Source organism: Arctopsyche grandis, chromosome 2 (assembly GCF_051622035.1).
Source record: "Arctopsyche grandis isolate Sample6627 chromosome 2, ASM5162203v2, whole genome shotgun sequence".
Taxonomy (NCBI): domain Eukaryota; kingdom Metazoa; phylum Arthropoda; class Insecta; order Trichoptera; family Hydropsychidae; genus Arctopsyche; species Arctopsyche grandis.
In genome coordinates this window covers 6373956-6389201 of record NC_135356.1, presented here as the reverse complement: position 1 = coordinate 6389201, position 15246 = coordinate 6373956, and the positions used below count along the sequence as shown (strand labels likewise).

Genomic DNA, 15246 nt, shown 5'->3' with positions numbered 1-15246 from the left:
TTAATATGATTTTATTCAACATGTAACTTTTAGAAAATTTATTATTAAATATTTATACATTATTTTGATTTTTTTTTTTTGAAATTGTCAGTCTTCAATTGATTTAATAATATAATACATACCTCAGTTTCTTACAACAAATAAATGGGATTTTAGTTCGCAATATTATTAACGCATATTGAAATTTAATAAAACAATGCGATACCAAAATAAAATGAAAATCTTTCCCTTACCTTATTTTCTGCTCAATAAATGGTCTACATACGACGTCTTTGGAACTATATGTACATTTTTAATAAGGGTTTATTAAAAAAAAAAACAAAAAGTGGTAATGTTTCGAACAAACTTTTATTTTGTGTAACAAATATGTATTTCGTGATCGTAGCATCGTTATTTATGTTACAGTATATGCTACGTCCAATACGAAAAAGGCATTTGGCTTGCATAGTAAATATTAATTTTCAAGTAATTGGACATAGCAAATATGTACGTTTAAAACACAGCAAACACATATGTATAGTTTTCACCTGCATCTTTACAATCGTGCAATAAATAACATTCAGTTATCTTAAACATAATTTCCTTCGAATCTCATTTAAGTCAACATATATGTAATACAATATGTCAAAATGGTTTTGCAAAATGACTTACTTGCTGTTAGGTACAGACAATTAAATTCATTTCGAAAATCGGAGTATGTAATGATGGGAGGGTGGCGGTCAAAATGATATTCAAAACAAAAAAAAAACGTAACTTAGATGATTTAAATGATGATAATACTGATGATGATGATGATAATAATAAAGGTGTTGGTGCCGAGACATCAGTGTGTAATGGCCTCATGCAGGCTCGTGAACGATTGTCGTGCAACGCATTCAACTTAACCCAATCCTGTAAAATTAAAATATAAATTCACTGCCATGTTTTAAACAATATAATCAAAATAAATAAAAAGAAGCAAAATTCTTTTCAGCAGCATTTCCATGCAAATCTTTAGCTCTTCGCAGTGAAAAATGCTTTTATTAGCGGTTCATAGTACAAAATGGCAGTAAAAAAATGATTATTCTATTAAAATAAGCGCTTCAGTTAGAAAATTAATAAGCCAAGAATTACTTTTGGGTGTGTTTAGCAATTTTCATCGATAATTGAAACATATTTTTATACAGGTTTGAAACATACACATGTACATGTACATATAATAGACCAGAAACGGCTGAGGCTTTACATATGTATCCAATTTTGGCATCTAATCTGATTGATATATTCAATTCTGGTCATGTAGGAGAGCATTCCCGATGATCATTATTTCTAGCACCTTCCAGATGCGCAAAATGGCTGTCCATTTGCTATGAATAGTCTCTTGAAATCTATGATCAATCAAAATCACACTCCAATAACAACAGATTGCATCAAACCCAGACGCAGAAAATCATCTGTAAAGCCAAATGTCGAACATGTGTATATTTCATACCACAATATGTATCTTTTAACGCATGATTATTTAGCGATCCTTGTCACCGATAATCATTCAGTGATGAAAAGCGTGTAGGATGGTATATCGTACTTCACAATTAAAATAAAAAGTAAAAATCCAAATGAGGCGATAGGATTAAAATGCGGATAAAGACGCACGAGCCACTGTCAGTTTTAAATTAAACATAACAAACTTGAATTCGGACTTAAAACAAACTTATACAATTTTATTTTTATTTTTGGGTAGGTACATTAAAATAAAAATAATTGCAAGTCCAAGGTTGATTCAGTATTCGGACTTTTCATCGCACGATAACTGAGGTCTGTGGATGCATTCCAACAAATACTAAGAGGTTTGTGTTCAAAACCTGGTAAATTTGTGTATTGGTTGAATTTAAGTAGGACTACAGTATTCCATGACCCATTCTAGGAATAGCAGCTTTATAACTAAGTTAAGCCGAAAGTTCGTGTTGTATTTGTATCATTCTCACCACAACCGATCATTATTGTCATCATTTCATTTCGATTTTGGGAGAGGGCGCCGGTTTTGTATTGAGTAAACAAATGGATTTGCGTTCAAATGCATGTTTTGCTCTTGGAACAACTTATTGAAAGATGATTATTGGTGCTGTGGAAGTAGATGATTATAAAACCTACTTCCGAATGAAGATTGAACCGTTTTTAGACAGAAAAGACACTTCTACGAAGTAATTGGAAAGAATAAACCTTCGGGTATGTATGTATATGGCCACTGTAATCAGTTTCGAAGATTTCAGCTGAAATCTTCGATAAGTTTCGTTGAGTGTTGCAATTATTGAAACATGTGAAGTCAAATTATAGCAAAACAGGCATTTGATCGCAAATCCATTCGTTTGTTCAAGACGAAATCGGCCCTCTCTCCCAAAATCCAAACAAAATGATGACAATCGTGTATAGTGAGAATAATACTTATGGTGTGCAGTATCGACAGTATTAGTGATCGTGTAAGGTACCCTTAATATCCCATACGTTTCGATTAATGATTGGTGATTTAACTTCGTAACTGCGGGGGCTCGGTATTTCTGAGCAACGAGAGGTGCGTGAGGGATAATTGGCAATTATGACTGGTATTTTTGCCAATTTTGAGGTGAGTTATGAAGCTGAAAGGGTTGAGGTTGGGTTTGGGGTTGTTAGATGACGATTGAGTTGAATCCGAGTGAAGAGTACTTCCTGCTGATCAGGGACTTGCTGTGGTAGCGGTGGAAGCGTGCTGCCGTGCTGACGTGTGACAGAAGATGAGCATCTTGGCGAGAGGCGCAAGATACGGCTGAAGCTGGCTGACGATGTGCCGCAGTACGCATAGCCCTCTCGGCCCAAGTCTGAGCACGTGGAAGTTCACGTGCAAGTCCTCGTTGCCGTCGATCAAGGAAGTCAATCACATCGTCGTAATAGTTGTGTCGGTACTCGTACATGTAGTTGTACTGAAGGAACTTAGGCCTGGAAACAAACAAATGGGCATAGATTAGATCAGTGCTACTCAAAATATGATCCGCGGCCCAGTACTGGTCTGGTAAACGGACTACTAGTCATATGTGAACCAGTCACAGGACAACCGGTCGCTCTAGATCGGTCACACGTGATCACCCGTCACACTAAAACTGGTCACGAGAAAACTGGTCACACCCTAAAACTGGTCACGAGAAAACTGGTCACACCCTAAAATCGGTCACGAGAAAACTGGTTAACCGATTTCAGGGTGTGGCCAGTTTTCTCGTGACCAGTTTTAGTGTGACGGGTGATCACGTGTGATCGGTTGTCCTGTGACCGGTTCACATTTGACTTGTAATCACCGAACCACTTGTCCGTATACCGGCGGTAGCCGGTCCGTGCATAAATAAGTAAATACAAAATTAAAACAATAGCTTATTATAACGTATATATTAATTAATTTGGAAGATTGACTAATTTATCTGACTACAAATGAAGAATTAAAAAAGTGTTTTGAAACCACAACTTCACTTGCGTCCTTTTAGATCAAATTGAAAGCAGAATTCTTCCCAGATATTTAAGAATATGCGCTGAAACTCTTTTACCTTTACGAGGCTGGTTTCTCAACCGTTAGTTTAATAAAGACAAATTGTCGTAATAGTGTAAATATTCATGATCCATTACGTGTGGAATTAATTGTCTTCGATAAAACCACGACTGGATAAGTTATCTAATAACAAACAAGCTCATGTCTCATTAGTTTTTTTTTTCATTTTCATTTTTCATCTTTGTCCAAGTACATACATATATGATATATAGATATTGTACTTTTTTTAATTCAACAAAATAAATTTTGCTACTTATATTTAATATTATTTTTATTTGTTATATGAACAAATTTTCACTCATATTTATATATGTATAACCTTTTTATTTAAACATATGATGCTGGTCCGTGAGAATTACTGAAAAATATATGCTGGTCCGCCAACTGAAATAGTTTGAGTAGCACTTGATTAGATTGATATATTTATATCTTGCTACATGTATACACATATTCTTACTAGTGTTGTACCCGATGAAATATCATCGCATGGGTGTTGGCATATTAAGCTATTAAATAAAAATAAATGTGTCGGTCCTGTGTTCAATCTCAAATACCTTTTAAATATATTTTATTTAATATTTATATTTAATTGTTTAATATGAAAAGAAAATGGTAAAAATTACCTACCTACCTACATATAAACAATATAAAACACCAATAGAAAAATGAATTAATTGAATATTTTTTCATAGATGGCGCTAAATGCTCAGAGACTTAGCGCCGTCTATTAGCCTAGAGGAAACATTGGTAGCAAATAGTATATATACATAGAAGTTTTGTTTCTTTCGTAATTATACTGTACATTTTCTTGGTAGTGGTTTATCTATGACGTACATCTGTCATCATGTTGACGTATGTCGAATCGAAACGACTATTACAGTACGGTGAGCATTATCTCAGATACACAGACACACATAATAGCGATATTGTATACATATACATATATGATAAAAGCTTTTGATAATAAATAAAATTTGAAAAAACGAGTGGGGGGCGTAAAGTCAAATAAACAAGACTACTGGTTATTGGCAGTGGGTGAGCTGTCACCTTCTCCAAAATTTTTGGATTCTTAAACTTGTTTATTCAACATCGAACTAGCGGACGCAATTGAAAAGTTTCAAAGCGATCGGAATAATGTAGGAATTTCGTTAGACCCATTGGCGAAGTGAAACTAAGAACTTATAATAATAAAAAAAAAGGCTTTTTTCGTCACACACTGTCTGGTGAACTGAAACTCAGTAGGCATGCGCTGAGGTATAATTTATGTTTTTGTTCGTTTGTGTACAATTTAATTTGCTCCTTAGGCGTATAAATATTTATTATTCGTTTGTCTTCTACCTTGAATTTATATTTTTAAATGGAGGGGTGCAAGTGCACTTTTGCATCCCTTACTATTAGATGTTCGTTGGGGATATCATAAAGTACAATTTACATATCTATGATCATCATGGCTGTATTGAAATGGTCATAGGCCAAGTTTGAACGAACAAATGAAACAAAAATTTATTTATGAAGACATTTATTTAGCACCAGGATTGATTTTAAAATATTCGAAGTGGAAGAATTTAAAAAGAAAAATAAAAGAATTTGGTCCCATTCGATTTTCGGCGCTTTTAAAGCTCTCGGCATGCCAAAAAAGCTTTGTAGTTTCGGTGACGCGCGCGACAAGCAAATTTAGCGCCGAATTACGCAAGTCATTACATAAAAATTTAAGAAAACACACACACAAAACGCTTTAGCGCGTCATTGTAAATTAATATTAATGATTTCGGCGGACAATGGCGGCCCTGAAATAAGCGACCCTGGCATTCGGCCACGCGGCATGTCATCCTTTGGTCGATCGCGCTCTTTTTCGCGATGTATTTTACTATAATATCATCATCATCTTCTTCTTATTATATTTGTTTCACCAGGTGAGGCGTTTTGCTCGTTAGCGATATCTGTCGCCATCTTAATTCGACGCTTCAGATGTGACAAATTGCCAGTGACGTTTATATGTACGTACGTAATGAAAATATTAAAACTGTCTCTCAATACTATGTAGATATTTAATTTCAAACGAAACGATCCGACTAATTTTTTCTGACAAAAGATGAACACATTCTGATGCAATTTGATTTTTAACTTGACAGTTTTTATAATTCGATCCCTGGAAACCAAAGGAGATTAATTATCCTTTCCTAATTGTTTCAAATATAATTAAATTTACTTTTATATATATGGTAAGGAGTCATTATTTATACATTTTCAGCTGTACGCAAAACACGTCCTACTGCGCGCACGCCTCGTGCCGTTTCACTCACTCTGCCAGTTTATTTCGCATTGCTTCATGATATGCAAAACGTTCTCTTATTTCAAGTATAAAAAGATTAATTTCCAAAAAGATTAATAAACCAGTCACGAACAGACGGACATACTATATTATTTGATATTAATTGATTTTTGATCTATTATACAAACATGTGTATGTGGATTGAATTGATTGCGATTACTCATGAATTGGACTAAATAAAAAAAAATTAAAAATAGAATAAGAAAAATAATATGGTATTATAAAATTTTAGGGAATATGTAAATTGATATAACAAACGTTTACATTATGTTTTCTGTGATTTGAGAATAAAAATGCTTAAATCTTCATTCTTTTTTTTATGTATGTATGTTTTTTTTTGATTTTGTAACAAAATTCTGTAACGCAAAGCAGTGCAAAAACATTTTTATGCAATATTCAATAGATCAAACATACTTTGTGCATAAAAATATGAAAAGTGTGTACTTGTTATATGAGAACGTGTAATGGCATATAAGTATTGTTAAAAAAATAATTAAATCAACATCGCATCACCACTAGTGATAAAACAAATACGCAAAATCGACCGAGTGCAATTTTCGCGCAAAAGCATTCGCAATAAATAACGAAAAAAAATTCAAAATTTGCACACGCTTTTCAAACAATGAAGAACACATAAAAAAATTTGAAAAAGATTCAAGTGGATGAGTAACTTGGCAACAAATACCAATGGCGAAAAAAGATATGTTATAATTTGGGGATCACCGTTACGCATACGACTCATGACAGTTACAAAAGAAACCCAGACACACATCAACGTACTGATCCTGATTTGGAAACGACAGTCCATTGGTTTTCCATCAAGGAATGAAGGCAAAAAACCTTAATATTGGATCATTTATAAAAATAAACTAATAATTAAATAATTAGAGCATACATATATGTAAGTAGTTCAGGAGCATGAGCATGTGTATAGTTCAGGCTTCATGCGAAGCTAAAAGGGTGTTAACTACGTATTTACCCAAGAAATCAAAGGTTTTATAAATCGTATTTTCATTAATTATACAATAATAGAAGGGTCAACGAACAACGACAGATTCGTGTGTATACATTTTATTTATAAATGATTTATATATAAATTGGCATGATCGCATGTCACTATCGACATTGGCTATGTCGATATTGGTGCCAAAACGTTGACATTATGCACCTCGCACACCTTTTGTTTTGCACCGAGATGCCATTAGAGTGATTAACAAACAAACTGAAGCAATAGCAAACACAAATAAGATTGCAAAAACGCATTACGCAACTGCTAATTATCTATCTGTAGGCATGTATGATTTGAGCGCATGTAGCAAATGAAATACAGATCATGTGAGGAAATTGCTATTTATGTGTGTGTGTGTGTGTGTGTGCATATTGTAGATTTGAGGATTCTATTTTTCAATAGTTGATAGGTCATTTGTTAACTCGGCGAAGTCATATTTTATAATTTAAAAGTGTTATACATTTTATATTTTGCAAACTGAAAAGATGTAAAATATTGCTCTGGTTTGTTTACATTTTCTATAAATATGTGTAATTTATGAAGATTGACTCTGCACTTTTGAATTAATGGTGTTGTAAGAATTGACACTGAAAGTTTCTTTATTTTGGTGCGATGAATCAACGATTCAGTGCTTCTCGATATATAGTTGAAATTTTATATCAGATATATTTTATTTTATTTTATTTTATTTTATATGTACATATTGTGTTCTACGAATGTGCATATGTATGTAGAGCTTTATGAGAAGTAAGCGAATTTTTGAAACTATTCTAGCAAGATGTATGTATGTTCTTATGCTTATAAAGATTCCGTTTGTGAAAAAAGTTTTAGAAGTCTGAGCCAAATTTTATTACATTTAAACTTACACTTGGCGATGAAATTCAGAATTTTCAATTTAAAAATATGAAATTATATATTACTATGTAGTAGCCTGTGTGCACATAATTGTGCACTCTATAAATTATCGAAATTCGGATCAACGGAATTGATAATTTAATATTCAATTAATTTGATTCGAAAAATTAAATTTTGTTTTTGTCGGCCGATCATATGAACGAAGTGATATGCCGCGTCTCTTTCCACGATATACGATTGCAAGTGGAGAACGAGAGACGGAGCATGGTGTTAACAGCGAGTGCTTCGTACACATAAACCGATTATTTAGCGTAAAAACAGTTGATAGTACCATATTTATTGTTAATATTATATATACTTAATAAAATTGACCAAAAATTGAGAAGAAAAATATATCATGCAGAGTATAAAAATAATAATATGTTGCAGTCAGAACTCCATGTTGATTGTCAACTAGTATACATACATATACATATAACACACTGATTTTAAAATAAAGCTTTATAATAATATACCGTATGAATATTAGGCTTAATATTATTCCAATTTATTGAAATATTGGTAAACGGATTATTCCGCAAAAAGCGATCTCGCGCAAATTACTAAAATCTTGATCACGGAACATCTGGCACTCGAGTTCTCGTTGATGGAGTTTTTGGGTGCCAGATGTTCCGTGATCGAGATTTTGGTGACTTGAGTGAGATCGCTTTTTGTGGAATAATCACCGAATCGAAATATTATATTAATATTCATATGTACATATATTCTAATTACTTAGTGACATTTGATGTACCTCGTAGAATTTTCGGTTGAAATTGACACTGGAACTTTTTGGTCGCTTTTTAAATATTTACCTGACCCAATGTTGGAAGATGAGCTTCTTTCGCGGGAGTTCGGTTGCTACCGGTTCGGGTTCCGGTTCAGGAGCGGGAGCTGGGGCTTCGGGAGCAGCCTCTGTAGCCTCAGGGACAACCTCAGCTGGAGCCTCCGAGAGGCTGGGATCCTCGATTTCCCATGGTTCATCAAACATATTGAATTATCTGAAGAAAATAACATAAAAATAACGACAAAAACCAAGCCAAACCCTACATATTTAATGCAATCTAACAGAGACCCAAGATTGCTCATAATATTCATTTAAAATGGATGTATCTCAATATTCAATGATGCCTATATGAAACTGTGAGTTTTACTTTAACTATTCAGTCAAATAGTTTTTATTAAATTACGTACAACGCATTATAAATTATCTCAATAGTTTCGTTAATGCTAACCACCGAGAGGTACCCGGGTTGACCTCGATTGAAAATAATTTATTCCGAGTATATCTGCAGTGCTGCTGGTCAGATTTGGATATTTGTGACTCCAAGTCGACCCTTTCCTATCAAATCTGATTTTATTGTTGAAACAGTTCCTCGTTAAATGGGCAAACACTATCCTACCTACTATTTGTCACCACTATTTGAATATAATTTCAAATTAACAATCTATAAAATTTATATATAGTCAAGTTTAATATAATAAGTGTTGCCCTGGGGCAATTCGTAATGGAATCATTCTAAAATATAAATTAAATAATGCTAAAAATAATAAATATTTTTTTCCTAGATCTGACTAAAAAGTTTAACTAAACAAAACTTTGAATTCTCGGCTCATAAAGTTATTCAAAATTCGTTTATAATTTCATAATAATAATAGCAAGTAATTTAAAAAAATATTAACACCAAACCAATTCTTTGAAAAAAAAATAATTAATCGTTTAAAAAAACATTTATGTATTTTTAAACGATTATTCATGGCTGTTATTATTAATATTATTTTCGCGAAATATTTGTGTTAAATACTTTATTGAAATATTAAACAATCAATCTTAAATTTATACGAAAAACTGTTGATAAATATGCTACTTTTATAGAACCATGGTTTATATAAAATATACCATATTAAGCCGGAACTGAGCTCCGTCTTGTTAAATCTATAACATATACTTTCGAACAGTTGATTTTATTAACTTAATAGTATAATCAAATTTTAATAGATTAATAATAACTTCACTGATTATTTAGAAGAAAAATACAAATGGCAATATTTAAATCAAACGATAAAAAAGTTTTATCATATCGATTTGTTACCTTTTCCATTTTGAACTATGTATGTTTGGAACAGTCATTGCTAACACAAAAAATAGTCTTTTATATAACCATGGTTTAAATAAAATGTACCGTATTAAGCAGAAACTGAGCTCCGTCTCGTTAAATCTATAAGCTATACTTTCGAACAATTGATTATTAACTTAATAACTTAATTGATTATTAACTTAATAGTATAATCAATTTTTAATAGATTGATAGTTGATAGTAACGTAACTGATTATTTAGAAGAAAAATAAAAGTGGCAATATTTAAATCAAACGATAAAGAAGTTTTATCATATCGATTTGTTACCTTTTCCATTTTGAACTATGTATGTATGTTTGGAACAGTCATTGCGCTAACACAAAAAATCACACTATTAAAGGGTTCAACAAGGCTTTAAGAGTTCAAGGTTTAAACTAATCCTAGCAATCACACTGTTAAAAGGTTTCAAAAAGGGCCACCTTGAGGACGTTTGAGATAGAAAGAAATGCAGATATAGATTTTATCGAAGCACATGTTTTAAGTTTTGGGTTCAGGCGTTGGTGGTGGAAAACCGACACGAACCACAACGACAATAAAACTCGCGATTGATTTTGATAATGATAATGGAATAGAGTATTTTACCTGTGTGATGAGGTATGTGGTTAAGTGTGTATGTTTGTGTGCTCCGTGCGCTCTTCGCGATCGGACTGATTTATTTAGACGCGGTCCGGTGGTTTCGGGATGACAATGGTTACTCCCTCTCCCTCAATTCTCATCCCGATTTATCACCACTTTACCTGCCACTTGCGACATATTCGTATACAATGTTGCAACGATGAAATTCGAAGATCGGGAAAATCGCCAGACGGCGGTGGAGGGATGCAGGGCCGACCTAGAGTGATGATCAGCAACCCTAAAGGTGGGCTAAGTGGGCTCTAGTAGCGCTACGACATTTGTCGTAACCTTATGAGATCAAATCTTCAGATTTCACCTTTGAAAATTTTATGTCAAAAAAAAAATCTTTTGTCAAATGCAATTTTAGAATCAAATTAAAAAAAATTCTGATGTCACCAACCCATGACTTTATCTATTTGTATTTGAGGAATATAAGAAGGTTACAAAACAAAATTCAATAATTAAACATGGCTCGGTGATTATTGGTCACAAAGCGCTCGCCTAAAAGCCACTAAATCTCTATAACGGAACATCTGGAAGCCGAAAAGTCCATCATACCAACGATAACTATCATACTAACGAGAACTCGAGTGCCAAATATTCCGTATTCGCGATTTTCATGGCAAAAATTGTCTTTTGGGCGATCGTGATGTGACTAATAATCCAATTACCATTAATTATTTTTACCATACACGTTCACACGTGCCGATTATGAGAGCATTTTCGATGCAAATTGAGCGCAAATGTAGGGAAACTTACACAACACAAAAGTTCTACTTCCGGCTGTCGGATTTTGTTTGAAATTTTTATGTTACTTAAAATCACCATAATTATTATATAAAAATAATTTTTAAGGTCAAAATAAAATAATGAAATATTGTTTTTAAAAAAAATACTACTTTCGGTTTACGAATTCAGACCAAAACCTTATCAGTTCTAAGTTAGTACATAAAGAATACAAATATAAATTTTCAGCTTGATATGTTCAGGGGTGTGGACAGAATCATGGTCACAACATTTTTGACCTTTCTAAGAGGAAAAAATCCCACATCCGGTTCATTAAATTAACTGATTTTTTTTATTTTCATCACATTAAATACAATAATTATATGTACTTGATTTTTTTCGTGAAGAGCACACATGTTTAAGGGGTTGAAAAAATAGTGGAAGAAAAATCGAACAAGAGTAAACTGCCACTTCCGGTTGATGAATGCTTACCAAATTTTATACATGACTTGGTATTAAACTTTTGGGTATGAAATTATAGTTCAATGAATTAAAAGGTGTCTGAGAAAAACATAAAAAACCTCGATTCTCTAGAGTAAAAGTACTACTTCCGTTTCAGGAAAAAATATTTAAAAAATATTGGGATATAAAACTTACAATTTCTATTACATGTAAAAAATTTCAATTCATTTCGAGTAACCGTTTGGGAGAAAATTGAATTCAAAAACTTAAGAAAAAGACACCTACATATGTATAAGGGGAGGTACCATTTCCGGTCAAATTAAAAATTTGAAAAAAATTTACGTCGTATAGGTTGGTGCGACTATAGATCGTTTTTTAAAAAAAAATAACAAAATTCCTTTAATACACAAATTGAAAGAATGGTAGAGAAAAAATTTTGCAATTCAGTGTAATATATAAAAATATCTATTATCTTGGGCGAATGAACGCCGTTTTTAAAAAAAGATCTTCGATCAAGTGTTTTGTGATGAGGTACGGATGTGAAACTTGTATATTGAACGTCAAGATGTTACACAAATTCCAATGCAATCAAAAGAGTATGGAACGCTGTATGCTCGTCAAACGAGAAGAAATAGGAAACTGAATACGTGGGTGAGAAGTATGTAAAGGAGAATGGATATAGTGGAGAAAGTAAATTAATTAAAACGATAATTGGCGGGTCAAGTAGCTAGAAGAATGAACGATAAGTGGGCAAAAGAAGTTCCAGAAAGGTACCCGAGAGGATGTAAAAGGGTGCAGGGAAGGCCGCAAAAAAGATAGCTGGACGAAATTAAAAAATGTGTGAGATGGATGAGAGTTGCGCAAAACAGAGACGAATGGAAGTGAAAACAGAGACGCTGGAGAGGCCATCATCCATGGTGAATGGCTGTAAATGATAATGATATCGTCTAGGCCCTAATATCTAGGATGGGTTTTATAAAATGTTTCAGACGGCCCAATACGTCTCTGATAAATTCTTTGATGATTCAAGTTGTATGCTATGACGGATGAAAAATACTTTGAACCCCATATGGAATTGTATGGATATTTAATATTTCTCACACTTATCTTGGTACATACATACGTTGTACGTATGTAAGATACGGGTAAATTTTACAAAACTAAGTTAAAGATGATTCATTTTCGACTCATCCCATTTTTCATCCCTGCACTAATTTCAATTATAATTGAAAGTGGCATAAGTCCACTTTTCTTCATTTCGAAAAATATCTCGCAACACATTAAACATGTTATGTTTTTGCGTTTAATAATATTTAAAAACACTGGTGGCCTGTAATACGTTTATTCTGCTTTTCCAAGATTCTGGACATATCGAATTAAACGAAGTGATGACAATTTGTGAATTAAATCAAACAGAAATAATGTTTTCGGAAATGAAAATTGGACTTCCGCCACTTTCAAATATACATATGTACATACATATACGAAGATCTGAATCCAAATATTATAAACACAATATATCGACTAAAGAATGAACCACATACTCGTATTTATGTTAGTATGTTTGTACTCATATGTACTTGGTGAACGGATTTTTTTACAATATACTTTTAGAATTTTTTATATCCTGGTATCAAAACCTGAAAAACTATCCAAAGTACATACCTATACATATGTATGTGCTTAAAATACCTAATCTTCATATTCTTATAGCCCATCAACTCTAATGTTTTCAAATTCCTACTTTAAAGACAGTCTATCTTCATATCTATGTATGTATGTATTAAGCATAAAACTTTGCTAGTACATTTGTCTGTAAACAAAAAGCGCTTTTTATGATATTTATATCAAAATTACGTCATAGTGACATTATCAATTTCTTCATGTATGAAAACAACGGGGAACTCAATTTGGCTATAAATTCGTTGAACTTTACGGACAGGAAAATCGTGCGAGACCACCATTCCTTATTCCAATGGCTGTAAATGATGATGATGTTGAAATACACTTCGCTTGCAAGCATCATCTCTTTTAATCGTTAGCAATCAAATGAGATCATTAAAACTCATTTGGAATTAGAACAAAAAAACTTTACAAATCTATTGTTTAGTAGTATTTTGTCCTTGAAAGAAAGCCACCAGCACAACTAGGATCACCCAATCGATTGCAGTGCTTTAAAAACAAACCCTTTGGCTTTCTTTAGGTATTTACAGAACGACACAATAAAGTTTATGACTTTTATTAGAGTGCAGACTGCAGACCATAGATATATGTAGAATAACATAAGTTATTCTATATCTATGCTGCTACACATTTAACCGTTAACAGTTAATTTTGCTTGTGCATAACGGAAAAAAAGTATTTTCTCTTTTTCTGCTACGTAATCTACTGCGACCTTTTCGAAGTTGTAATCGTCGAAAACAATTTTCAAGATTTGTATAATTTTTGACAAAAAATATGTGAATTTTTAGAATTCTAACAACAGGTTTCCGGAAACTTTTGATTTTTAACAACGGGTTTCCGGAAATCCATGGAAACCATTAGGGTGACACCACTGCAAACAACTCGTTCGAAATTTGTATCCCTACGTATCTTCATATATATATACATATGTATGTACCATCTCAGAATCTGCACCACTCTGAAAAAAGTCAGCATCAGAAAGCTGCACGTATGTACATATGATCCGTTATAATTGGAAGTGGCATAAGTCCACTTTTCTTCATTTTGAGAAATATCTCGCAAAACATAAGTATATTTTTGGAATTGAAAATCTCCACTTTCAAATATGTATAACTTGGGTATAATTCCCTTGAACTTCAGAGAAACTTCTCATTAATTCATTTCGTTCTCCAGCTACTACGTGGTAATACTTCATGCCCGTTGTTTGCTGGAGCAGTTGGGACTTTATGTCCCTAATAACTAGAGGTAGGACCGGAAGCGTGCCGTTTATTGTTCAATTGTTGTAAATGCTTTGTAAAAAAGGTTCGGCAAACCTTTAACAATGCATTTACAACATTTGAACAATAAACGGCCCCCTCAGGGTCCGGGCTTTACTAATAACTATGTGCGTGGTAGACATCATCATTTGATGGCTGTACCTCTGCCCGCACAGTTCTTTTTCGAATGGCTCCTATTCCAAGAGCTATTCGACTTCTTAATGAAATCGTTGCTGCCGAGACTGAATGTGATATTTTACACCTTAGTGAGCGTCAATTGTCGGATATTACTCTAACCCATTTATCTGGTAGTCTGCGCTCATCATTGTTTTCATGATTGATTGTGATTTATGAGTGGAATTTTGATTAACTCTCTTCCATTTGGGTCTCACAGGGATGTTTTGTATTTGCATTTGTTTCTTATTTATTGGAACTGGCTGTTAGTGCAAAGCATTCCTTATGTTATATTTTATATTTGATATTTTTACGTATCTGCTATTATAATTGCTATTGTTTTTTATGATTATGTATTATTGTCTGTGTATATACATATGCTTATATTTATTTTTCTTTTATAAGACATT

At 32.9% G+C, this 15246-nt stretch overlaps 1 protein-coding gene across 2 annotated transcripts; it reads right to left on the bottom strand.

The window, feature by feature from the left end:
• Window positions 1-323: 323 nt before the first annotated feature.
• Window positions 324-10686, bottom strand: fln (flightin). Of its 2 annotated transcripts, XM_077443806.1 has the most exons (4): window positions 10503-10686; window positions 8598-8783; window positions 2680-2949; window positions 324-891 (listed from the first exon to the last, which is right to left on the bottom strand). In XM_077443806.1, exons 2-4 carry the CDS (start codon window positions 8771-8773, stop codon window positions 876-878), a joined length of 462 nt encoding a protein of 153 aa, XP_077299932.1. In that variant the 5' UTR covers window positions 8774-8783; window positions 10503-10686; the 3' UTR covers window positions 324-875. The 2 variants fall into 2 exon arrangements, with proteins under 2 accessions (XP_077299932.1, XP_077299925.1); XM_077443799.1 differs by lacking the exon at window positions 324-891 and having other exon boundaries at window positions 2524-2949; window positions 10503-10606.
• Window positions 10687-15246: the final 4560 nt, after the last annotated feature.